This window comes from Mchenga conophoros, linkage group LG23 (assembly GCF_057382185.1).
Source record: "Mchenga conophoros isolate Kocher_MC1m ecotype Shallow Benthic linkage group LG23, M_conophoros_male_GT1.1, whole genome shotgun sequence".
Classification (NCBI taxonomy): Eukaryota; Metazoa; Chordata; class Actinopteri; order Cichliformes; family Cichlidae; genus Mchenga; species Mchenga conophoros.
In genome coordinates, this window is record NC_140547.1 from 9,192,287 (window position 1) to 9,218,466 (window position 26,180).

The following is a 26,180-nucleotide window of genomic DNA, read 5'->3' on the forward strand; positions in this document are numbered from 1 at the left end:
AGACACACAGGCTTCTGATTGGAAGGGGGAAAGGGTGTTTCTGCTTCCCGTAACACGGCGTCTTGTTCATGCCTCAATTGGCAGATATGGAAACTTAGACATTCCTGGTATGTGTGTGCGTGTGTGTGAATGAGTAGATGTTAATGTTAATTTATTTGGCAGGCCTCCATCATATTTGGAAGAGGTGTATTTAAGTTTTTGTATTTGACAGGATGAGTTGTGGCTTTTCCTTGTCAGATAGACAAGACATAAATTTTTGTTATGAGTCAAACGAGTCTATAATATAGGCTTCTTTTTAAGTTTCCATAAAGGTCGGGGGGTGCTCTGTTATGCTTTTCTTTATTTTCTGTCATATATACTGTTACAGCGGTGAAGTATCATTTTAAATAGAACCAAAGTCTCAAAAAAATTAGTTCAGTTTATGTAAGAGTAAACCCTGTAAACCAAATACTCTGGCTTCAGACTGCTCTAAGTTAGCCTAATGGGAAGGGAAGGGAGCCTAAATGGATTGTTATAGATAGGAGCAGCGCCAAACTCCAGTATAAGATGAATAAGGATTTTTTGAGCTGTGATTGACGCAATCATACTTTTGTAGAGTCCAACATTTAAAATATGGAGCTGTTGTGTGTTGCAAAGTCTAATAAGGAACCTGATTGTGTAAGTAAATGGCATACTATTGGTGAATTTGTTTTGAGCAGGACCTCCTTTTAGAAAAGGAATAGTAATGTCTTTAAAAAGGCAGAATAAAAAGAGGAAACCCGGAGAGAAGATTCATAGATTTAGTGAAGGAGGGAATGTAGAGAGCTGGTGAGACAGAGAAGGATGCTAAAGAAACGGTGAGTTAGACACAGATGATCTGCTGTGGAGACCCCTAAACAGACTGACCCAAAGGCAAACAAGATCTTAAAAATGATTTTAATTTAGGTCTCTTATGAATTATTACTATAACATGTTGAGGTAATCAAACTTGTCTTGTACTTCTTCCTTTAGGTGGTTCTGTGAAGGCCGTGAGCTGCACAACTCTCCTGACATCCAAATCTGGAGGGATGGTGACCTGCACACACTGGTGATTGCTGAAGCCTTTGAGGACGACACAGGACGTTACACCTGTGTGGCTTCCAACAGTCTCGGAGCAGATAATACTTCAGCTGAGGTTTACATTGAAGGTCAGACAGATCGTTTCATTACTTCTTCTTGGGGTTGTTGTCAACCAACCAAAGTCTTGGTTGCCTGAAATGATACCTGTGCGTAGTCAATTGTTCCCAGGCAATGGAGGGTTAGAGAGGGTTAATTTTATCTGCAGATTAACAACATGTTCCACAAAGTATATCATGCGCTCTGCCTGTTATGCTTTCTAGCCTAAATTAATTATACACACATGAAAAGGCAGTATATGCAGCACATTGAAACACTGTAAACCTTATTTCAAACTGAAAACAAAACAACAGACAATAAGGAACTTTTATACTTATTTGAGACAGACATCCAGCTTTGTTTGGGTTGCTCCTTGGGTCAGATGCTGAAGCCTGGTGCAGTTGTGACTGTGTGTTGTCATATAACTAAAATGCACTTACACTTGACTTTTTAATAATCTGTTTTAAGCAAATGCAGCCGTACTAGCAAATTCTTTGACGTGTTGTAATCTAGCTTGTAGCCATCTCTGAAGTCCACGGGAAAAACATGGTGGTGTTTAACAGGTAATCTGTTCCTTCTGATGCAAAAAATTATGGGAGGCTACAAAAGATTGAAAGGCTATTTATATAGCGCTTTTTGCCCCATGGATGTAATAACAGTAATTGTCCAACCAATGAAAATTTGGTTAGATGAAAGTACACACCAAATAACTGACCAGCTGAGACTACAGAGATGCTTTTGCAAATGTATTGACTGATATTAAGTCTTACAGGAGAATACAGCCAATTGTTTAATTCATCTTATTGCTTTATTGCTGTGGTTTGATAAGCTATGCCAAGAAAGAGCACTACAGATGCAATGTTTGCTTTGAGAGTGTTGATGAAGACGTATAGATAAGGCCAGAAGGTGCAGCTTGTTTGCAGCGGTGGTGGGCAGGTTAACGGATGACTGAGATCCAGACTGGACTGTGATTTTTCTTTTTTTTCTTTCTCAGACAACTTTGGGAGGGTAGGTGTGTACTATAGAGAAGAGGAATGACAGTCATTAGAAGTAAGACAGAATACACGTGTGTGTGAATGAGAGGGAGACAGGTGTAACAGTCAAGCTGCAAGGAAGAGAGACAGTGAAGGTAGATGAGTTTAAATACGTGGGGTCAACCATCCAAAGCAATACACAGAGAATCCTGGTAGGGCGGAGTGGGTGGAGATTAGTGTCAGAGGTGGTTTGTGACATAAGGATAACAAAAAGAGAGAAAGGAATGCTTTACAAGTTGGTAATGAGACCTGCTATTATGTATGGTTTGAAAACAGTGGCACTAACAAAATGTCAGAAAGTGGACCTGGAAGTGGATCTGAAGGTGCTAAGATTTTACTGAGCATGACCCGGATGGACCGGATCACAAGTGAGTACATCACAAGAATGCCTCAGGTTGAATGGTTTGGAGACAAAGGTGCAGAGGCAAGGTTGAGATCATTTGGACGTGTGCAGAGAAAGGATAGTGGATATAGAAGACAAAGAATGGTGAAGAGGGAGCTGCCAAGTGGAAGGAAAAGAGGAACCAACAGAGAAGAATTGTGGATGTAGTGAAGATGGCCATGCAGAGGGTTGGTGTGGCAGAGAAGGATACGGATAGGGAGAGATGAAGGTAGAAGAGATGAAGAAACTGCATGAAGATAAATTATATTTTCTGAAAAAGGGTTTGAAGCTGGGACAGTGTTCATCTTAACACCATAAATGTAAGCCTTGCAGTCATTTACACTTGTGACTAAACTCTAGCAAAAATTTAGATTACAAAGCCAATACTTCCTTCTTCCACAAAACCGGATTTGAGAAACACTTAGTCACAATTTTATTGTATAGAGTTGCATATTTAAAAACAGTAAATCTGTTAAGCTAATTGGAAATAAATGGCCTATATAATGTTCTGTAGCACATAAACCACAGCAGCTTCTGATTGTGTTCCACTGCAGGGGCGTCGTCATCAGACTCAGAAGGAGAAGGTGCATCGAAGTCTAGATCAGGAGCCATGCCTCAGTATGTATATTCCTGCACAACTACCTTTGACACTATGACCCAGTGAACCTTGAACTATCCAATAGGCTAACCGAGCCCTTGAGCGACTAATCAAGTCTGCTGCCTGCTCCTAGTTAACTGGGTCCTAAAAAGGCTAGCCAACAGTCTGACCCAGAACATAGTCAGCAATCACAGTAATGACCTGGGGAGGGTTAATACAGTGCACTGAAAAAAATATGTTGTTGGATTTACTTAATTCAATGGTGGACATTTGTTGCACACAGATGTTTTGCTTTGGCAGCAACTTAAACAATTGAGTTAAATTAACACAATTTATTCATGTTCAATAAACCTGTGCAATTTGTGTTGATAAAATGTGACTTAAACATGTTTTGATGAAGTAATTTGAGCTCTTGAAATATTTTAATCCTTCACAATTTTCTCACTTTATCCCAACACCATTCAATAACTTTTACCCAATACTACTTGGTCACTTAAATACTACATGTTATCTTCAAATTACATTTTGCTATTATATTCTAGTATCAAATACACAATTTTCAAATGGAGGCCTTATAACAGATTATATTGTTCTCTTCCAAGATGGTTGCTGGCATCCACCAGTAACCTTTCAAAACAAAATGTCTAATTTCACTGCATTGACAGTAGGTAAAGAATTAAACTGACATTACTCCACTACTGAATCTATATAAACCAACAGTTAAATAATGTCAGTTCTTCCGTGTTCTCTGGAATCAATCACAGCAAAGAAATTAGACTCTTTCTTTTGAAAAATGTTGGGAAAGAACAATACAAAACATTCTATTTAAGGCCTCTGACGTCAAGATTCAGTTAAACAACAATTATAACTAAACAATTTGAGGTAATGTTAGTTTCCATTAACATTAAATTAGGTTACTGAATTGGCAAACACCTTCCTATTAACATTACCCATTTTACCCCAATAACTAAAGAAATTAGCACTTGCAGGTCAAAACCTTTATTCAAGAGATGCAAAAATAACATTGATACAGTGACTGTCAAAAATTACGGCACTGATCATACTGTGACATCTTGGTTCAAAACAGCAAGCTTAGAAATATTCAACGTTCCTTACTTCAACTGAATGAAACTGAAAATACCATTTCACACGGCCCATATGGGATATTTAGACTGCATAACTGTTCATGCTACATCTCTTCACTAGTAAAAGAAAGAAAAAATACAAAGAGAAATTTAAAAATGCTGCCAAACAGACAGAGAACTTGTACAGAGCAAAAGGAAAAACAAACAACAACAACAACAAAAAAACGGCTCGTCCTCATGGCAGTTGCAGTGTATATAAAAATGAACCCTGCGATCTGTTCCTGGAATTGAGCTTCAAAAATGCAGCAGAACAAGTGTGAGATTTAAATGTCTTCTCACCTAGAGCTGGTCACCTCACATGCATAACAGTGAGCTTCGTTGCAGGAGCAGTTTTGTCTTAGTTGTGAGCTTTTCTTGAGAGCTGAGTTGCTTCCAACTCCATTACCACCCTTTGAATCACCTCAAAAGTGTAGCAGAGTTGTGATGGGTAACTCATATTGAAGGAATAAAAAAGGTCCAAACAGCATGGCTACTGCAAAGGTCACGTTATCCAGATCTTGAAGAACTACTATACCCTCGATGATGATGCCAACGTCAGAAAAGTCATTGCCTGGTGCATCCTCTGGAGACAGATGTTCATTGTGGTTTTCTCAATCTGTGCAGTGGCCTCAGTCAAGTCCTGGTTAAACACAAAACATTTCTTTAAGATTCCTTTTTAAACTCATCTCTTTTGAATCTACCAGTTCTAATGTTAGAGTAATTTAAACCAATGCAAGCAACATAGTAAATAGCTATAGCCAAAGAGTGGCCTGCCATGCTGCCATTCATGGTCTAACAGAGTTTCTAAGAGAGGGTGAAAAACATAATTTCAAATGCTTTACATTAGTTTTTCTTAGAAAGACACCGGCCCATCAGAAATCCAGGTTTTGTCACTCAGAAGATGTTAGAATTTAGACTTTCAGCCCCACAATTTGGTTAGCTGTTGGTCTTTTTTTTTTTTCAAACAAAAGCTAATGTAAATATTGGTGGGATTTTCCTTTGTTCACTAGAATGACAAATTTAAAGTTTTTTCACACTGATGTGACCCCTAATACAGGGGTGGGGCCTCAAGGGCCGGCGGCTGAGTTCACTACCAGGCCTCATGTGAACTTCAAATTATTAAAGAGGACTACTGGTCCTAACTGGTCCAATGAGGATCAAGTGGATAACTAAATGCATTTTAAAATGTTGCAAAGCCACAATCTACTCATAAAACACTCACCATGAACTCCTGCACCAAGATGTTGCAATTGTCTTTCACACAGATGCGGAGCACTTTGATGAGACTCCCTTTGAGCATTAATGTCATCCTAAAGTATTATAACAAAGAAAACAGAGATTTGTGAACTTTTCAGTAGCACAGAAGAAAATGATCCCAGACCAAAACTTAAACCAGTCAACATGCAACACCAGCATCTACAAAGCAATATCAAAAGTTCCTGTTTGACATCAACTTTATGGATATATAGTTTCCAGAACATTTATTTTTTTAAAAAGATCAATTTTTCTCAGTGGGCCAGTAAATGCATGACGAAAATTATGGCATCCTTTCGGTGGAATCAGTACTCACAGGTAATAGTTGACTGTTTCAATGGATGCAGCATAAAAATCTTTTACTGACCTAATGCAATACATATACACTTTGTAGTTAAAGAATTTTAAAGTTCTTACTGTCATCATGGCAGCTACATCCTTTAGCTTTGTGCCCTGTTCCCCCGATCACTTTGCAAACACTTTCAGCAGACTGTCAGAGAGAAACTCAGCTCCGTCAGAAACCTGTAAAGGCATGGTTGGGATGCACTGGAATGCTGCATTTCATCTGAAATGACATAAAATTATTTTGAAATAACAGCAGGCACTGTGCTTGGTTAATAATCAGTAATGTTTTGTTGAATAAAAACTGTGTTTCCAGATCTTATGGGATTAAAAAAATCCAAAGATGTTTATTTCTGATTTGCAACCCAAGAACCCACAAGTTACAACCTCATTTTAGTTCAAGTGTGCATTAATGTGAGTCCAGTAATCACCTTTCTGACAATACATACAGGTATAAGTCAAACCTATGGCAGATTTTGGATTTCTCAGTTGTATTAATAGGGTGGTCTATTTGAGTATGCATGCACCTAATAATTATAAAAAACCTATTATAATTAAGTTACAGAAACCTTAAGCGAAAATAGAATATACTTTCTTACCATAACACCTTGAACCCACAATCCATCAGCTGACTCCTGGTGAAATGCAGAATAGATGTGGTCTCTCAATGTGCATCAACAAAAACAAAAACAAAAACAAAAGGACAGCAGGTGAGGGCAGGAGGGGTAGGGATGTAAGCTAGCATAATACCGCTGATGATATTAGCTAAAGCTGTTCAATGTCCAAAATCTCACTAACACCACGGTGCAGTAAATACACAATGTAACTGAAGAGTCAGTTGACAAATCTATTCACACAGAAAACCAAATTATGTTATGAGTGCCTCGTAATTAGGTTTAATGTGATATTACGGCTCTTGTGCCAAAGACAAATTCAAATGAAAAAGCGCCAATTCTTTGACAACAGATAAAACAGCAAATAAGCTAACGGCTCTTTTTTAGCATGTTACATGGCGGCACTTTAGACGTTTAACTACATTTGGCTGAAATATGGTAAATATTAATTCAAAAAATCAAGACATACCAAAAAACGTAGAGTTGGCTGCTCGACTTGACTGAGATGGATGCATTTTTTAAACCACGATCCAAAGCCCGCGAGATGAAATCACACGTGGTTTCACGAGATTTAACGTTGCTATCTTATTGACTTACTTCACCTGAACATGATATAAACAATTTAATACACCCTTTCTGCATATCATGTAGTTTTTACACTATATAGTTACATTTATCTTTAAAACATGAGGCAATTGTGTTAAATACATGCAAGATGCTTACATAAATCCAAGAGATGGCCAGTCCCTTTTTTTCAGTGTGGGGAAATCACCTGAGATGTTTGGTCTCTTACTTATTTCCAAATGTTAAACTTTTTAATTCATGAGACTTTAACTTTTAGTTTTATTCAATTTCCTCTCCAATCGTGAAAAATATGTATTAATTTAATGACATTTTGGGCATGAAATTCCAATTCCATTTTTACAATAGGGCATTTTTTGCAGTCCCTGAGTCCTTTCACTTTTTCTAAATGTTTTTCATCATTATCTTATGTATAAATCTCCCTGCATCTGGACTGTTTCCTGATATTCGTTTCTGTTTCCATTAATGTTTACCCACTGAAGCCAAGATCACTGATATCATCTTAATTGCTGTGGAGGCAATTTTCCTTCAAGCATTATATTTTAAATAAAAGCGTACAGAGTTTTGAAGTTGCTCTTTTTTTTCTTTCTAGAAATAAGTTTTTGTTTGTGTTTTTCCTTGTTTTAGAGTCCAGAAGAAGACTACTTCGATGTCCCTAACAATACGCTCATCTTCACCCAAAACCCCTGAGGTGCTACCTCATCGCACCACCCTGGTGCAGTCCTTGTCTCAGCCTCCACAGCGGGTAAAACATCTTTCTTTCTCTTTCCGTTTCTTTAAATAACTTCATCTGTTTGGAAAAGTAAATGTGTGTTGTCTTCTAGATGCAGAGCCCAGTTTCATCACTCTATGCTGGTGAAGTCTCAGGCCCTCCTCTGTTCACCAAGGTAAGTGTGCATACACTTTTGTGTAACATACTTTACACAAAACGTAAGTAGACATGGCAAACATCATGAACATGTGTGACTGCTAAAAAACCCCATCAATAATCAACCACAACAATAACCAATAACCTCTGGGACTGAAAAATGAAGCCAGGGTAGAAGTGCTAAAAACTGCAATTTCTTGAATGGCCACTTGAGGCAGTTTAGCGAGCTATAGCTAATTTCTCTCAAAAGGTTGTGTTTTTTTCAGTGTAGTACACACATATTTGCTTGACAAGTGAAAGGTTGCTTCTTCAATGCTAGACTGAAACACAAATTTCTTTTGGAGTTTAAACAGGAAGGGCATCTGATGTAAAATTAAATAAAGTCAAAATTAAATATATAGAGGTACCCACTGTGGTGAACTCTTGAGGCAAGGAACCAGCCAAAGTAGCTTTTTTAATTAATTTTTTACCCTTACTGAATTGCTTTGAGACTTAAAGTTAACCATTACTAAAGGCTTGGGAGCTTTATGTTGCTGTCGATACTGTTGCTAGTTACTGATGTGAGTCACTGAACTGGAAGTTTAGGTAACATTTGTGGTGTTGGTTACCCTGAAGCACTTTTAATACAATTATCTGACAACCATTGTGGCTTCGTGTGTGATTAATTATACTAACAGCACATCCAAGAAGTCTGTGCTCAGGTCTTGGTGAGTGAAATGATTTTATTTATATGATATTCATCATTAATTTGCAGGTGTACCTGTATAGTTTGGGGATGCAGCTCACTAACCAAGCATGCCAAGTTTAGCTAATAACTCTGAAATCTCATCCATATACGTCATGTCTGGCTCCAAAAAAACATCAAGACGACAACCACAAGGCTAAAGTAGAGGCCCCAGAACTTTACTTTACAAAACAATGGGTGACATCATGGTTTCTATGTCTATCTTTTATGTACAGTCTATACATAAAGCACTGTTTTTAACTCATTGCTGCTGTGGCAAAATTAGAAGCCTGCCATTGTCTGACATATTTGAATGCAATACCATGAAGATTTCCTTTAAAAAGAACAAGGGAATTGTTACCCAAACCATAAAAAGGATACATGCAATTCATCATGCATGCAATGCATGTACACATACAAACACAGAACCTGTTAAACATTGTCCTCAGACTCTTTGTCTTCCCATAATAACAGCATGCAGTGCTGTGGCTTTCAGCAGTGCGGGTCAGATAAAACATAGACTTTGATGGGAGCTCCTCCTCTTCAGGCTCCAGGACGTCCTTTTCCAACTCAGACTCTTCAGCACTCCTCCAACAGCCCTCATCTCCCTCTTTTCCTCAGGCTGTGGGTCATGTGATGGCAGGAATGAGACGAGTTGAGGCTTCAAACATGCCCGCCAAACCCACAAGGGTCAGGTCTCTTTCACTCTCATTGAGCCAGTCAGTCTCTAAATCATTTTGCACTTCATTACAAAAAGTCACTTGTTTTTCTTCACCCCCGCACCCAGCCTCCTTTCAAAACTATAGCAAGCTTTAATCATCTCGATGAGAGGATGTTTGCCTGTAGTGAAGTCAGCACTGTGATGTCACCCTTACAGCGCACCCATACACCCACACACCCATGATGTACATTCAACCCATGCTCTTCTCAAAGTATGCCCAGAAACACAGTGAGAGGCACATTTATCCACACTGACACTGAGTGCCTCCTGTTGAGGGATGTAGCAGTCCATGTCACCGTGGATTTTACCTCAGCTCTCATAAGGATGTGTTTTTTCTTAACTTCTGCAACTTGATAAGCTGTGGTGTGATTAATTGGACAGAGGTGGTCATTTGTAAAGTGGAGGGTCTCCAACTGGGAAATAAAGAGCACCCATGTGGGGGGTTTAATCCCCCTTAAAGCACACATACATGTGCATATGCACTTAATGCATAAAAAGTTAAAAATATTTTCTGGATCTTGTCAAATTATTTAATTTTTTTTAGTTTGAAAAAACTATTTTGTAGATTCACTGTGAACTCCAGTGCACACCTAACCTGACGTACTGTTGATATTACAATTACTTATCGTGAATGGATGGTTCATTAACAGGCACTGTTTATTTCTTCTTACTCACACTAAAATAAAGCTACATTTTATTGCAATGTTTTTACTGGTTAGGGTCACTTGATTTAATGGGCTTTGACTCAGGAACTAAAATTAGCTTGAAATCCCCGATTTATACCAAACTTAAAACAACTGAAAATATTAGACGGGTTAATAATTAACAAACAAAGAGTGTAATTTATTCTGTTATAAGAAAAGCTATACTAATAAAGTACTAGCTTATGTTAGCCAACTTAAAAGGGAGCTGTTAGGCCTTTCTTTTCTATAAATGAGGAGTGTTATAATGGCCAAAATTCCAAGTATTGAGGTCAGAGTTTGCACAAGTAATCCCTGTGAGACAGCAGGATGTTTTTTTCCTACTCCTCTTTGTTCTGTATGATCAGTGAGAGCAGATATCGTCATGGACTCTGGCTGCCCTGAAGCCCCGCCCACCCACTGTTCAAATTTTATGTCTATTAGGAGCAGCCAATCAGAGACGAGTTGGCTTAAAGTGAGGGTGAAGGAAGCTAAAACAAGTTGTAACAGGCAGCGGATAGAATAAATGGCTGCACCAAGGCCAGTATAAAATGCATTTGGATTATTTTGAACTGAGATTATTTATGAAGCAAAAACCATCACGTAATTGTTGGGTGATGTGATAAAAATCCTGCTTCAAAAACTTCCAGTGCACATCCATATCAATGATGATTAACAGATGTTGGAAACAATGACTTTTGTTTAAGGACATTCGGTTTGTCAGTGTCCAAATATTTAAGAAATAATTTCATCAATTTTGACAAAGTGATCTAAGCTCGTTTTAAGTCTCGGCACTTGGTGACAGCTATTTGGAAGGAAACGGATGCTCATTTTAGACTAAAGATGAAATATATGGAGTAAACAGCCAGATTAAGGTACATTATCTGATTGCCTGAGGCACAAAACGAAGGGACCAGATGGAGCCAATTAAAGGGGACTCCTGGTTTGCTAAAGTGGAAGTCCTGTGAAAATAAGCTTTTATTTTTTTGATAGCCTTGTAGCTTAAGTTCATCCACTTTGCTGTTTGCATATAAGCTACTGCCATGCCATCTTTCTCCTTCTTCTGTACTTGTCACCTATTACTCGCTCCTTTTTCTCATGATCTCTCTCTTATTTTTTCCATTATGTTTTGGCTTATCATTCCTTCCTGTGTGCAGCTCCTGCAGGATGCCCAGGCATCTGAGGGCCAGGTAGTGGTTCTAGAGTGCAGGGTTCGTGGAAGTCCTCCTCTGCAGGTCCGATGGTACCGCCAGGGAAACGAGATCCAGGACTCTCCTGATTTTCGTATTCTCCAGAAAAGTGAGACAATTGAGCAAACTGTTGTAGCTAAGGCATTTTTAGATTTTAGAATTAAACTGATTTCACATCCATTAATAATCATAATGTCTTTGTTCTCTTCCTCTCTGTCTGTTATTTGCTGTAAATTAGAGCCTCGATCTGCAGCTGAGCCAGGTATGTCACCTCAGTTCCTCCAAGAACTACTCTATCAATTACTCTGCTTTCATGTTCCCAGCCGCAGTCAGTGGTTAAATTTAGCAATGGATTATAAACTTTGGCTGGAGACTCAAGCTGAACTGCAGCCTAGGTCATAACTACAGAAGATCACAAGTCAATAAATCTGACACAACACTCATTATTGCATCTGCTGCAGTCACAGGGAGTCCCTGAAGCCCCATCATCTGCTAACTCCAACACATAAACAATGACACACACTAATTTATGTCAGATATTTTCCACCTGTGTGACTCAGGGGTCATTTCAGGTGCGTCTTTCTGGCTTTGAATCACTCAGACATCCCTGAACATCTGCACTCGTGTCTGGCTGTTCTTCATTAATAGTTACGTCTGTGCTTATTCATCTTCTCCCTGTGTCTGAATAGTGATTCATCAGTCTACGTGACATGTCAATCATCACGCTTCTGTGTATGTAATTCATCCCCATATTGATATCTCTATTATGTTTCATTACAAACAATTCAAGTGTCAACGTGTCACTCTGCTCATCACAAACAAATCAAGTCACAACAAGTCAAGTCTCAGTGTCTCACGCCTGTGTTTATTCTGTCTCTCAGCTTCAACTCTCTTAATCATCAAAAATGTACTTTTTTCAGAGGTGTGGTTTATTTGTTTTTTTAGAGGAGATCTGCACCCTCGTTATTGCCGAGGCCTTTCCAGAGGACGGAGGTCTGTTTTGCTGCACTGCCTCCAATCTTTATGGCTCTGTTAGCAGCACAGCCCAACTCACCGTTACCCCAGGTACGTCTGAAACAGACTGAACAACATTATCAGCATATTAACAAGCCAATGAGGCAAATATAGAAGTGCCTTGAGATGTTGGAGTCTCATATTAATTCCCCACATAAAGTCAAAGACTCAATAACCAGCTACATTAAAAACTAGACCATTTTATCTCTGGCTTGGTTGCTTACCGGACTTATATTTTTCAGGTTCAGTAACTGGTCATGCAATGTAAACCATAAGGTGCCAAATCCATCCCAGTATGTTCGATGACCAGGGGGAAAATTCAAAAGACTACATTGTTCCCCATCTCCAAAACATATGGGTTAGGCAAAAAGCTGTCACAACCTCTCAGCAAGAACCGACAATCTACATCTGGTCCACTGCGCAACCTTGCATTGTGCAACCACTGCGCAACCTTGCATTGTGCAATATTATTGTAGAACTGAATCAGTTTGGATTTTTCTACTGTATCTGCAGGAAGCTTTGTGTTGCGAGATGTTGGAATGGATGATATCATGAGACTGGTTTTCAGAACTCTTAATTTTGTTCGAGCCAAAGGTCTGAATCATTGTCACTTTTACGGCTCTGTTTGTAACTAAGACATTACTGATCACCCGCCATACCACAGATTGGTTAAGCCAAGGAGCCGTGCAGATGCATTTCTTTTATTCACAACAATAGCGTTTCTTTGCGATGACAGTAGAATGACTGAACGTGGAAAAACTGAAACTTACAGTTGAAAATGGACTTATTTTTCTTAAGACGTCTCATGTTTCGTAAACGGATGCTTCACTGATTGTTAATGTTTTCAGAATTTACTCAAGCTTCTCTACACAGAAAGAAAGAAAAAAATGATTTAAAAAATGTTATAATTCACTGGTTTTACTGATCCAGCCCATTTGGAATTAAATTGGGGAGTATGTGGCTCATAAACTAAAGACAGTTTGACATCCTTGTCTTAAGTTGTGGTTTCAGTATTATCCATTGTTGAAGTCACATGAAAATCCCCCAAATCCGGAGGAATTTCAGAGTTAATAACTAATTTCCTACATGTGTCCTGGCAATTTTGAAGGCCAGACTTTTTGGTCTCTAACTTGTTTGCTTTCAATGATTCTAGTTTCAGGTTCTGGGTGCTGTCGTGCTGCCAGACTTTGTTTTTCAGGCTTTAGTAACAGAACTTGCTGGCAAGCATCTTAATCATGGTTGATTTCTGAGAAATCCATTGGTGATGGCCTATATTCTCCTTATTGGGCTTTAACACTGTGAGGTCTGAATCATACCTAGATGACTGTAACCCTATCCTGTTTTTAATTGTTCTTTGGAGAACAGTAAAAATAAAATGTTTCAATACCTTGATGAGTTAGACCTCAGAGGGTTAATAGGCTTTAAACAGTTACGCCAATATCCTTGTTTTTCAAAAGATAAAATTAAATAAAGATGAACTTTTCCAAAACAGAGGAAATCTGGCAAAGGAGTCAGTTCTGGCTCTTTGCACTAGCACTGATAGTCCAGTAGTTCCCCTGAGGTCTTACAGTTTACATTCATTAATAAAAGCTGCCATGGTAGGTCTTTAGAAGATCACTGTCTTCTTTTGTGTGTATTGTTGTTATGTCGCATGTGAGGGAAAGGTGAAATTTGTGAGTGGAGCGGGACACAAATATTTCTGTGTGCATGCTCACAGACAGAACTGTGTATGTACAGAATGGGACTCACCGCACAGTTTAAAGCAAAGGCTGAATAAACAGGAATTGCATCAGACTGAACTGACTGGACCCAGCTGCTGCTTCAGATCAGATATGCAGTGATGCAGTGTATGTGTGTGTGTGTGTGTGTGTGTGTGTGATCTTTATAAGGTCTGTGATGGCTAGAAGAAAAACTAAACATTAAAGTTAAAAAACAAAAATCCACCTTCTTCTTGTTTGTTTCCCTCAGCAGCTGAGGACTCATCCAGTAATGGCATGTCTGGTGATAGCTCAGGGTTTGAGGATGCATCAGCCTTCCCTCCTCCTCCCCCACCCACCGAGATCAGCCTCCTGGAGCTGCCACCCAAGACGCTGCCTCAGCCCAGCGCTGAGACTCTCCAGATCAAGGAGCTGGAGATCTGGCCCAGTGTGTCAGCTATGCCTCCAGTACAGATGAGCACAGAGATGGAGGACAAAGGGAAAGAATCTGTGCAAAATGGCCAAGCCCTGCATCCACCATCACCTCCAAGCCTTCCTAAAGAGACCACACTACCGCCCCCACCGCCACCTCTGCCACAGTCTGATCCCACAACAGATATCTCTATGCCAGTTCAAAGTCCAGCCCCTGTGATACCAGATTCATGCCCAGCACCAGGCAAGCTGTCTCCATCCCCTGGGAAAGACGGGCCTCCGCTGCCTACCAAACCTAAACCAAAGCTGTAAGTATCGGTCCTGTCCACATGTGTTTGTGCCTACGGTGTATGCTACTCAGCAGCAAGGGGCTTGCTGGAGGGAGGGAGACAGACTTGGATGATCGTCTGAGGTGTGGTGGGAATGATAGTGTTGAGTCTCGGTTTTGTCAGGAGGGTTAAAGGGGGACTCCCGGGCCTTTTCAGAACAAAAGCATTCCTCTGCCTTTATGTGTGGCATCGTGTGTGCCAGGGTGAGTCTGGGAGCTGCTGTCTGTCTGTGCCTGTAAACAGATCAGAGTGGCATTTGCTGGATGGCTCTTATTGTTTCTGTCTGACCTCGCACTGCACGCCCAGCCCAGGACAGAGTATAGTGTTTTTTCCTGAGCACCTTTCTGACAGCTCTGTAGGGATCAGGTAGGATGTCATGGTTATTAGATAAGGGCTGGACAGGGTATGGCTTTATTTTCAAAAGTCCTGTGTTTTGTCTGCAGTTAACAAGCCTTTTGTGCATGGGTTTTACCCACCTAGCAGATGCATTTCTTTTTTGGACATGTAACAAAACTCCACCTTTGTCCTAAAAGCAGGGAAGCTGTGGTTAGCACTCCCTTCATGCTTCCAGGGTGCCACACTGGTATTGTTTCATATTCACATTAGAGTTATCCTAATGAAATTATTTTAAAGATGGCAGTTTGGTCCACTGAACTTAACAAATATTGGACTTTAATTAGACTTTACACAGACACCGATGATTCTTAAAGGCTGAATGAAACATATACTGGTAATCCACTGGGTTTCCTATATCACCATAGTGATCCTTCTGCCCCGGATCTCCCAGGCTAGCCTGCAGATGCATTGAATTGGTTCCAAATTTCAGAAAGACACTAGTGAAATCCAGTTAATGACCTAAATGATCCTTGAATTATCATGTACTGGAACTTTAAAACTGAAAGGTTTAACTGAAATTATGTATGGTTGTCAAGGAAGGTACTACACCAAGCAAGCAAGCAATTTATTTATATAGAACTTTCAAAACAACTCTCAGCTGAAAACAAAGTGCTGTACACATGACATAACACATAACAAAGTGAAATAGTATATGTAAAAAACCAAAAAAAACCAAACTTAAATTGCTTGACCTCCTTCTGTTTAATGGATAGATGCTGTACAGCCAGAACTTTGGTTTTACCGAAAAGTGCCCTCACAATGGTCTTTAGTTTTATTTGACCTGCAATATTTCATCTTTTTAGTTCTGGTAAAAGTTAAGGGGAAATGTGGTGAACAACACCAACAGATGTGAATGAAATTCAGCCTCTTGTAAGATAAACGGCCAAAAGCAGTTCTCAATTTTGAGATGAGACATTGAAGATACTACCAATGAAAACCATTGGTTGACATACATATGCAGTTCGGTAAATACATTGTTGGGTCTCGGACTGGATGTCCACTATATGCCAACTGTTAGCCACAAGGTGATTTGCAACAAACAAATATATATATATAAATATAAATAAAACAGTTAATTTGGTATATGAAAACCACAGCAGATGGTTAAGTGTGGCATTGATGTGGCTTATGTCTGTCTGCATGTGGTCTACAGTTTGATTACAGTGCAGTAAAGCTTGATTCCTGCATTGCACAGTCCAGTTTCACTGCATGTGTGCTGGATTTGATACCTGCTCCTATCTGGTGTTCATGTAAATGTTATGACTTGTTAATTCTGTGCTTCCAGAGCTGAGAGTATAGTGGAGGAGGCAGAAAATTACAGGTAAATATGACTATGAGGACGATGCTGTAGAGCTGTGCCACATGTTCTGTAGACCTTGTAAATTTAACTATGAAAGAGGCAAAGCGATAGTAGACACACAAGAAATCAAACTCATTAAAACTTCACATCAGCAAGTCAGACAGTCCCAGAAAAGCCACGAAATGATGTTACAACCCTACAGAAAGACATCCAATAAAACCAAAACGAGTTGAGTAGTTTCAAAAAACTTTACCATTTATTATCAACAAAGAAAAAACAGAAGTCCGAACAATCAGCAAAATATTACCACTGAATTGCAAAAGGCTAAAGGGCCTTACAACCCTTTGATGGAAGCCTCACAGACCATCCCACTAAGGGTTATAAGATCTGGTGTTATCCCTCCAACCTAAACACACATCAAAACTAATCCCAGGGTAAAAAAAAAAAAAGCCCCCAAAATAGCACCACTGGACTCATAAAGACCCAGAAAGAAGCCAAAAATCATAGGGCTAAATCATTCTAACATCAACCACTGCTACAGGGACAAGAGCAAGTTAGTTGTAAGCTAACTGGTTGTTGTCCAAAATGGTTCAAACCTTGATGGGAACAGAAGATCCTGTTAAATGATTCATATTGAATTTTAGGTTTTGATTATAACGGGCATTACATTCCATTTAAATTTCTTTCCTAAACGAATATGAGATTAATATTATAGATACCAATGACAATGATACTGACTTTAGCTTCCAAATCTAATTTGTATAACATAATGTACAGCAACTTTGTGTACGAGGGTTACATTTCTAACAAATGTGTGGGATTTCTTCAACTAGCAGCATATCAGCAAAGTTGGTTCTCTGTGAGTTTTTCCACAATAACATCACAAGTACGCCACTAGAAACAATCAATTCCCAACTGTGAGGCAGTGTAAGCCACCCCTCTCCTGCCCTCTCCCCTTTAAAATCTGTAATTACACAGTAAAACCAGCAGCCATGCCATTAGCCAAAGGTCATCTTTCTGCCAGACCGTTTCCTCAAATGGCCTCTATAAACAGAGGTTGACCACTCTCAGCTTAAAGCACCCAGGGCTTTTCATTCAGTTCATCAGGTCCTGTTTGTTCAGTGTCCATGTAGTCTGAGATACTCTGCAATATTCTGCAATGCAGCAACTTTAAAAAGTAATCCCACTTTGCTGCTTTAATTACTTTTGGGTTTGTTTTTTACAGAAGGTTTTTTTTACATAAGACTTTCCAACAAACCACTTTGTTAGCAGACAGACACAGTGTGGAAACTCTTACACTAACGTCTTGTATATTTAAAATAAGGTTTTATCGTGAAATAGCTTTTGTTTTATTGTATGTACACAAAGGCAGTGAGGATCAGTGTGGATTGACTTTAATTATCAGAGTGAGCGGTTTAGTTAGCTTAAAGGATAAGTGTCTAGACTTACTTGCTTTCATGCTACGTCATTAGTTTTCTGGAGTTATGTGCATTTAAGCTTTTACTACTGAAAGTCGTGCATGCAAATAACTCCCAAAAATGCAGTGTTTTCACAGCACTGGCTATTATCGAGCAGAGAACAGCTGCTAGATAATCGCAAATCGCTAGAGTTTATTTCAAATGAAAAGAGCATATTCATAAATCTAAAATAAAACGTTCTAAATCACAGGAACAACATACTGGAAGCCTGTGTAAGGGATGACTTTTGCTTTAATAATACTGGGCTGATGAGATGTAGGAAGTCGCTGTGTGACTTGGCAGGCAGGCGGGATTGCAGGAGACCCGAGCTGTGAAAACAGACCTGCTGTTTCTCTCTGCTGAAGGAACAGCGAGCTGGGTTGGTAGGCATTTGGGTTTGATGTCCGGTGTTGATGCCAGACATCAGCATTAAGAATTATAGGAAATTCTCAGGGGAGAGGCCCAGATTGTCTGGGTAGATCTGAACCAAGGTTCGTGTTTGAATGGAAAGCAAAGTTCTTTACCACAAGGCAGTGAAGTGATGGATAGCAAGCTAGAAACACTATCTCACTGCATCTGGAATTCAGCTTTTTTACATCTAACGTTACTACACAATGACATGAATTATGGCTGATTTATGTGCTTTAGTACTTAGTGAATTTGATGGATGTGATATTTTCAGACTACTGCAAGCAGGATAAAAGAACAAGCAACAAACATGTACGGACAGTTTTTTGTTTGTCTTTTTATAAACTGTTTTAAGGATTAAGCATACAATGTAAAAATGTTTAGTTAATGTGACCTTTTGCTTCAAGCACATTTGTTATTTAAGGCAACCCAAAGTTCTCTTGGCATTGGAGCTCATTTGATTGTGTGTGCTTGTCTGGGAAATAAACCATAGTTCCCATAGCAGGCCCTTAAATATAGAGCTTAAACAGTTGAGGAATACTGCGTGCCAGTGAGACATCTGTTGCATCTAAACATATGGACAGGGCCATCATGGGAAGAGTTATTGTCTCACCTGTTCTGCAGGGTTTAACTGTGAACGCGTGACAACCTGTAAAGTGCTTTCATGACAGACTGGCGGAGTAACACCTTAAGCTTGTAAATCTGTGTGCTCTAATCCAGATGCGTGCACATGTATTAGCAGATGACGTGTCAGTGTTGCTGGTATCCAGGGTTGGTTTTCTTTATACGCCTACAGATAAAGGTTCATGCTTGTCTATTGAGACACCTCATAAAAGAAAAAGTTATCGTCACACCGTGATACATGAAATCTTCGCAGAGGTTGTATTAGTTTATGAAGGCTATGAAGTCAAGCTGCACTCACAGTCCCAGCAGGTTTCAGCTATCTCACATCAGGTGATGGCTCAGCTGTTTGCCTTCTATATTTATACTTACACCTTCTGGACTTACTCCCGAAAAACATCACATTGTGCAGATTATTTTACTTTAACTTGCTCTTCATCTGCAAGCTATTTTGCAATCCAACTTCAATGTTCCTTGTCAGTACTCGGTATGAAAGGGCAGGGAGGTCCCAAAACAGAGCCATACTACTGTATATTTTACCACTGAAGAAAATACCCACATTCGTTTGACTATAATCAGTCCTGGATGGACCGAATATTCCCCATTAACTTATTTATGAATACTTATTCTTCCATAAAATATTATTCACATCTAATCAATAGTCAAAAACTAGAAGAGCAACCAAATACAAAGTTAGTATTAAACATGCTTGAAAATAAGCACACTTATGTTACTTATCCCTACCAAATCATGCTGATCGTTATGTTTCCCTTAAACCTTCTGATTTTGTTTGCTTGCTAGTTTTTCTGTGACCCAGTGGATAGAGGGAAGACTTTACTTTCAGACTTCTTTACGTCCTAAACATCTCTTTATATCAAAGACATGCTTGAGAGCTTTACATTATCTTTTTTACTTGTGACCTTATGACCATGCAAGTGTAGTTACAAGCAAATGTGTGTTTGGCATTGATGGTAGTATGGTCTGGAGACACCTTTGGCAAAAATCAATAGTATGATTCTCAAAGACTGATGCTAGCCAAACAGCGGTAAATTGCTGAGGGGCTGAGTTGTCATCCTCTCTCCTCACTTTGCTGTCTTAAGGGATCTGGTAAGTAACAAAGGGAAGCTGCAGTTTCGATACCTACTTTTGATGTACAAGTTATTTAACAATCTACATATGACACGACGACTTACATACTCTGAAATACTCCAAGAAAGACTCCAAGACACAGAAAGAGACACTAGAGTACAACATTAAAAAGGTGTGACCACCACGATGTTGACCGCGATACTAAGGGCAAAGCATTATATTATAGGTTGGTACCGCATAATGTTTAGGTGGGCGTTACAACAAGCATGAGTAGCAGAGGTAACAATTATCCCCAAACCCATTCCACAGCTTAATCTCTTGTTCATAAGACCAGGCATTGGCTTTGACAGTCAAAATTGTTCTCTTGCATGGATTTTATTCCACAAACTGCTTCTTATGTACGTGCGAGCTGAACTCTCTGTACTGCTGTGGATTTGTTTTTTTATATACAGCTCTACATTATGTTCATTTTTACTCAGTATGATGAAAAACAGGCAAGCTTTGGCACTTAGCAGGACCTCAATTTAGACTTTTCTCACAACAGTGATCGTGATGTTTGTGCAGAGGTTTCAGAATGGTTCGGGCTTCGGGCTTTTTTTTTTTTCTTTTTTTTTTTGTGGGTTTGTTAAAGAAATGCTGTAATAATGAATGGTTGACTGTATAATGTGCAGTGCGTGTGTGGCTAGTGCAAAGCCTGAGGGCGAAAGAAAGAGGAACACGAGTTGTGTATTTGATTTTAAACAGACCAAAGACTTACTGTACATGGAGTAAGCAGTGACAGCATCTGATTATAAAGAGTCTTGAACTGATATTTTAAGTGCAAGCAGAAGTGGCCTGGATAATGAAAGCAGGGGTCAATCAATCTGGAAAGGGGAGGAAGTGGAAAATTTGAATGGAATTACACAGATGACAGTATGTAAAAAGTTTCCCTTATGAAGAAAGTAGATCAATACAGGCTGTAAAAAGGCATGACCTAACGCATGCACGCACACACACACACACACGATCATTGCTTATCATGGTTATATTAATAAGATTTATTTTTGGATAACAGAAGTCTGAAAAATTCTAATCAGATCATGTCATTATTCTAAAATTCCAATTACAGTCAAATACTTTTCAACCCTAACACAGACACACACACACAGACAAAGGGTGGGTGGTCCCAAACACCATGAATATCACAAGAAAAAACAGCTGAAAAATGAAGGCAACATTAATTAAACCTCCTTAAGACTAACAAGAATGTTCTGTACAGTTCACTTGAGTATACTTCAACAGGAATTCTAGTGACTAGTTTTACTAAGCACCAGCCTCCAGGGTTTAAAAATGTAGCAAGAAAAGGAGTGCCAAAAACTGCAACTCCTCTAATGGCCAGTTGAAGCAATCCTCACAGACTCGCACGTTCAAATGCTTAACTATGAAGCATGTTTTCAAGGCTGATACAGTAAAAGGTTTTAGCCTCTGTGGATATTTCGCTATGCATTTAAATTCTAAAGGAGGTGAACTTTTTAGTTATATATAAATACTTGTAAAGCTTAAAGTTAGGAGTGTGGCAGCATTTCCTCAGGCATAGACAGTATGAAAGATATGACATCACCAGTTGGTTTCTGAAGTCCTGTTTTGAAGCCATCTTGGTGTGTCATAGTTGGATGTAACAAACAAGGAAACCATGTGATTGTCAAAGCAGACCCTAGATAATCCTTCTTTCTCATAATGAAACCAGTTTCTCATAGACTACTATTGAGGTTTTGCAAACGCATGATCACTGATCATCTGACCCTGATTTGTTTTGGACATTTTGGACATGTGATCAAGTCAATAAGTCCCCAATCACACAGGCATAGAGATCCGTCCATGGCCATCTTACAGGCACTGGTTGTGAAGGAAAAATTACCATTCTCCAACAGGTTGTAAGTGGTTAGTGGAGGTTTGATTGCCTTCACTAGGAAAATGATTGCTAAAGCCCAAGTCCATTGCCCAGCTGGTAGTTAGCGAGTGTTTACAAGCAGTCATGAAAAACTACACGCAACTGTGGCAGTCTGCTAGCAACCAAAGCAATCACTAGGAGGTTTTTGGTACAGCAACTTCTTTGTGAATCAATTTCACCCAGCAAGAGCCATGAACCACTGACAGCCAATCAGGGAATACACATTTTTTTCCAAGTAACCGGTGGTCGTAACAGAGATGAGCAGTAACGCGTTTACTGTAATCCGATTACTTTTTTCAAGTAACAAGTAAAGTAAGGGATTACTATTGCAAAAACGGTAATTAGATTACCGTTACGTTCCCTGTAAGCACGCTGCGTTACTAAAACTGTGATTTTCTTTTTTTTCTTTTTTTTTTTCTTTTTTTTTTTTTTTTGCGAGAATGTCTCGTGACAGTGATGTAAGCGAGTGCGACGTTTGTGGCAGCAGCTGTGTGCAGATTAACAGTGGATAATATATCGAGTGCTGGAGAGAGTATGAGCGTGCAGCGTTTAAAGCGTGGAAGTACTGACCTTATTTTGAGTTTGATTCCATAAAAAGTGACAAAAACATTAGCGTCCGTTGTGCGTGGGAAGAAAACGTCTTTTTACAGTGAAAAAAACCCCCTAAACTTCCGAGCAAGCACCGAGTGCACAACGACGTAATGGGAAATTCACAGAGAAATTCGCGGAACTGACCGCTGCAGCACACCTGCACCAGGGCAAACCCCCACCTACCCAACTCCTGCTTTACAGGTGAAAATAGAGCAACAGGACCGCTGAGTCTTTGACTTTATTTATTTTCTGCTGTGTTTTACTTGCATCTATTTGAAAGAGTGAGTGTAAACACAAAAAATATTTTATTTTCTTCCAGTCAGAGAATGTTGCATATAATAAAATTTTTGCTTGATGCATAAAGTTAAAAGATTAAAACTAATAAAACAAGTTTTAAAAAGAGACTTTTTCATTTAATTACATTTTGTATGATGGATTATGCAGAAAAAGTGGAATAGGGCTGAAAGACCTATCACTTTATCACCTATTCAGGTTGTAAATCGTGTTTTTAAAAAGTAACTAAGTAACTAAGTAATTAATTACTTTTGAAAATAAGTAATCAGTAAAGTAACAGGATTACCTTTTTGAGGAAGTAATCAGTAATTAGTTACTGATTACTTTTTTCAAGTAACTTGACCAACACTGGGTTGTAACACATTCAAAATGGCGGACAACTCTCAAACAATGTGCACATCTCAATAGGACCAAAACTCTTTTTGCAATTACAAGTCTCGCCCCCCGGTGGCCATTAAAAAAAGCAGGTTTAAGGCACTTGTGTGTTAGCTTCATTTTTTAAACCTGGAGGCTACATCAGTGTTTTATACTGTGTATGGCTTTAGCCAGTTGCAGTCTCATAATACAACTTAAAGATGTTTGTGGTGTTGATGACTTTTCAAGCATTTTTAATGGATTTATTTGGCTTGCTGCTTGGTACAGACAGTAGTTTGGACTTTGGTTTGAGTATTTTTTTTATTTATTTTGGTAGGTGGTTACTTTGTACAAGACAGCAGTCATGGTGGCTACATCCATCTGTTCTATACCGTCTATAGAACAACTTTAGGTACTCAGTTTCGTTCATTATCCTTCTGAAACAAACAAACAAAAAAAGACACCTCAAAATGCAGACATTACATACATGTTATCAACAGAGTGCTTACAGGACATGCTTACATACTGCAGTAATAGAATTTTACTATAGAATTCTATAGTTATAAAATTAGAATGGACTAATATACTTTAATGCAGCCCGTATTTCTTGCCGATAGACTAAAAAGTATACGAAGGTCAATGTCCACTGAAATAATTATCATACCTCTGAGATTAAATGACTTCCGTAGTTGCGCCAAACCGCTATAACCCCAGTGAGGTTGTTGCCAGGGAAACAGGGTATAAACCAAAGACACAAACAAACGTCTCTTCAGTAGTCCTCATTAGTCTCTCACTAAACTGACTCAGAAACACACACAGAATAAACTTGTGTCACAACAGGTCGTCATTGACTCTTTATGCATTTGTTCATTTTAAAAACCTCACTCTTCTCACTTTAAACCAGGATTCACATTCTGTCCGTGCTGCATTGCTGAGCAAGGAGCTAGGGCTGCCAGGATATGTCGCATATCTGTGCTGTGACTCAGAGCTTCCTCTCAGCAGTGTGTTTGTGTTTACGAGGTGCAAGTCATGAACTCTCTAATGAAGTATTAACAATCACTTTCTTGTCGAGGTGTTGCTTGTGGTTTATGGAAAGTGGTGGAAACATTTATGTTAAAGAACCACATATGGTACTAGCTGCACACTGACATCTTTGCTTGTGGTTCTTCGTCATCAAACATCTAAAGCACTGACCAGATAAAAAGCAGTAACTCACAAGCTGGGGTACTTCTGCAGTGGTCAGTGGGTATGTGTCAAAATTAGTTCAGCTAAACTGAAGAAAATCAAAAGTTACAATTTAATTTACTGTAAGATTGTGTGGACCTGCAAAATTAACAGGCACACAGTAGAAAATAGAAAGGAAAATTAATAATTAATACATAAATATAATGGGCAAAAGTAAATAAAATTAATAAAATAGTTTACCGAGTGCATCAACTAATTTACATTTTATAATTATGTAAATTTAGACACTCTTAGCTAATGAAATCATTTTGTAACTTTAGCTAGAAAAAACTAGCTAAATTATAAACTAAAGTCAGAAATCATTAGCCAAAATTTGTGATAAACCAATTAAATTGCTAACTTAACATCTTGAATAAGTAATGTGCAGTAATGGCGTACAACATCTAAACATGAATAAACTGTCTTCCTTCTCTCACCCCAACCGATCGCAGTAATTGGCCACGCCCCTCCCTGAGTCTGGTTCTGCCGAGGTTTCTTACTGTTAAAAGGGAGTTTTTCCTTCCCACTGTCGCCAAAGTGCTTGCTCATGAGGGTTCATATGATTGTTGGGTTTTTTCTCTGTATATATTATTGTAGGGTCTACCTTACAACATAAAGTGCCTTGAGGTGACTGTTGTTGTGATTTGGAGCTATATAAATAAAACTGAATTGAATAAACAAGTTGAAATATTGAGCTAAAATTCTAGCGTGGCTAGAAATGTTAACATATCTAAAAGCACAGTAGAACAAATACCTGTTAACTAAACATACTAGATTTTAAAAAGATAAAATTCATATTAAAAACTGGAAAGTGGCTAAAAGTATGGCTAACTGCTAAAACTGTTAGCTAAAAGTTTAAATAAACACAACAAAATGTTAGCTAAACATCCTAGATAAAGAGTTGTTAAAAAATGATTTGCCAAAAGTGAATCTGTTTTCTACCTCATCTGAGGTGATTAGAGCTTTGCAATCCATAGTGTACCGAGAAAATATTCCAAGAAAATATTGTACACGTTTTTCTGTTCTGTCATCCAATTTTGCTGAGTTTGTGTGAAAGTTAGCCTCAGTTACCTGTTGTTAGCTGCCTGCAGACCTTTTAATGAGTGGTTATTTAAGCTGCTGTTGCCTTCTTATCAGCTTGAAACAGATCTCCTCTGATCTCTTACATACACAAGGTATTTTTGCCCAGATAACTGCTACTGACACGATATATTCTTTTTTTCAAATCCCGAATCTTCCACAGGTCATCACGACCGTGTCAACAATCCTACAGTAAATGCACTGTTGTTGAGTTGCTGCCATGTGATAACCCAAGTAGATAGTAGCATTATTGAGCAACTGAACAGATATACCTAACAAAGCATCCAGCCAGTGTCACAGGTAGATAAACATAAACGTAATTAGTAGCTATTAAATAAAGTAGTAACAAAAAGTAGTGGATTAATAGTCTAAATAGGATGTGAATTGTTGTAACTGATTAACAGTAAGCCAAATCTAATAGGTAAGAGTAAGCTACAATTGCTCCAGAGTTGAGTTTAAAATGAGTTGAAACAACCACATTTGAGCTTGAGAGGTGATGGTGATCAAGAGGCTTTTGAGGACTTCTGTATGTCAGAAAAAAACTGGGAACCACTGCTCTAATGTATACCTTTATTTTAGAGACTGCTGGCCACAGAGGTTTTTGATTACATGCAACTGGAAAAAGACAGACACAGAAAGTTAGTTCTCATCGGGGACAGGACGAGGTTTGAGCAACAGAATAAAAGCTGAAATGAAGTCACCAGAGACACAAGGGAG

The 26,180-nt window shown here is 38.8% G+C and overlaps 1 protein-coding gene and 1 long non-coding RNA gene across 6 annotated transcripts in view; one reads left to right on the forward strand and one right to left on the reverse strand.

Annotated features, from left to right (window-relative positions):
- The window catches only part of palld (palladin, cytoskeletal associated protein), a 71,343-nt gene that overhangs the window by 24,295 nt on the left and 20,868 nt on the right, over positions 1-26,180 (forward strand). The window contains exons 3-12 of one of the 4 annotated variants that reach the window (XM_085266049.1): positions 991-1,166; positions 3,105-3,168; positions 7,692-7,809; positions 7,889-7,951; positions 9,278-9,346; positions 11,215-11,356; positions 11,486-11,509; positions 12,193-12,312; positions 14,230-14,698; positions 16,401-16,436. In XM_085266049.1, the coding sequence (XP_085122175.1) occupies positions 991-1,166; positions 3,105-3,168; positions 7,692-7,809; positions 7,889-7,951; positions 9,278-9,346; positions 11,215-11,356; positions 11,486-11,509; positions 12,193-12,312; positions 14,230-14,698; positions 16,401-16,436 (1,281 nt within the window). The remainder of the gene's footprint in view (positions 1-990; positions 1,167-3,104; positions 3,169-7,691; positions 7,810-7,888; positions 7,952-9,277; positions 9,347-11,214; positions 11,357-11,485; positions 11,510-12,192; positions 12,313-14,229; positions 14,699-16,400; positions 16,437-26,180) is intronic. The other 3 variants (XM_085266050.1, XM_085266051.1, XM_085266052.1) reach the window with 3 other exon arrangements.
- On the reverse strand, positions 3,395-7,260 carry LOC146546667 (uncharacterized). Of its 2 annotated transcripts, XR_014890872.1 has the most exons (5): positions 6,952-7,260; positions 6,468-6,503; positions 5,944-6,091; positions 5,495-5,582; positions 3,395-4,912 (listed from the first exon to the last, which is right to left on the reverse strand). It is a non-coding gene; the product is annotated as an uncharacterized LOC146546667 (long non-coding RNA). The 2 variants fall into 2 exon arrangements; XR_014890871.1 differs by having other exon boundaries at positions 6,468-7,258.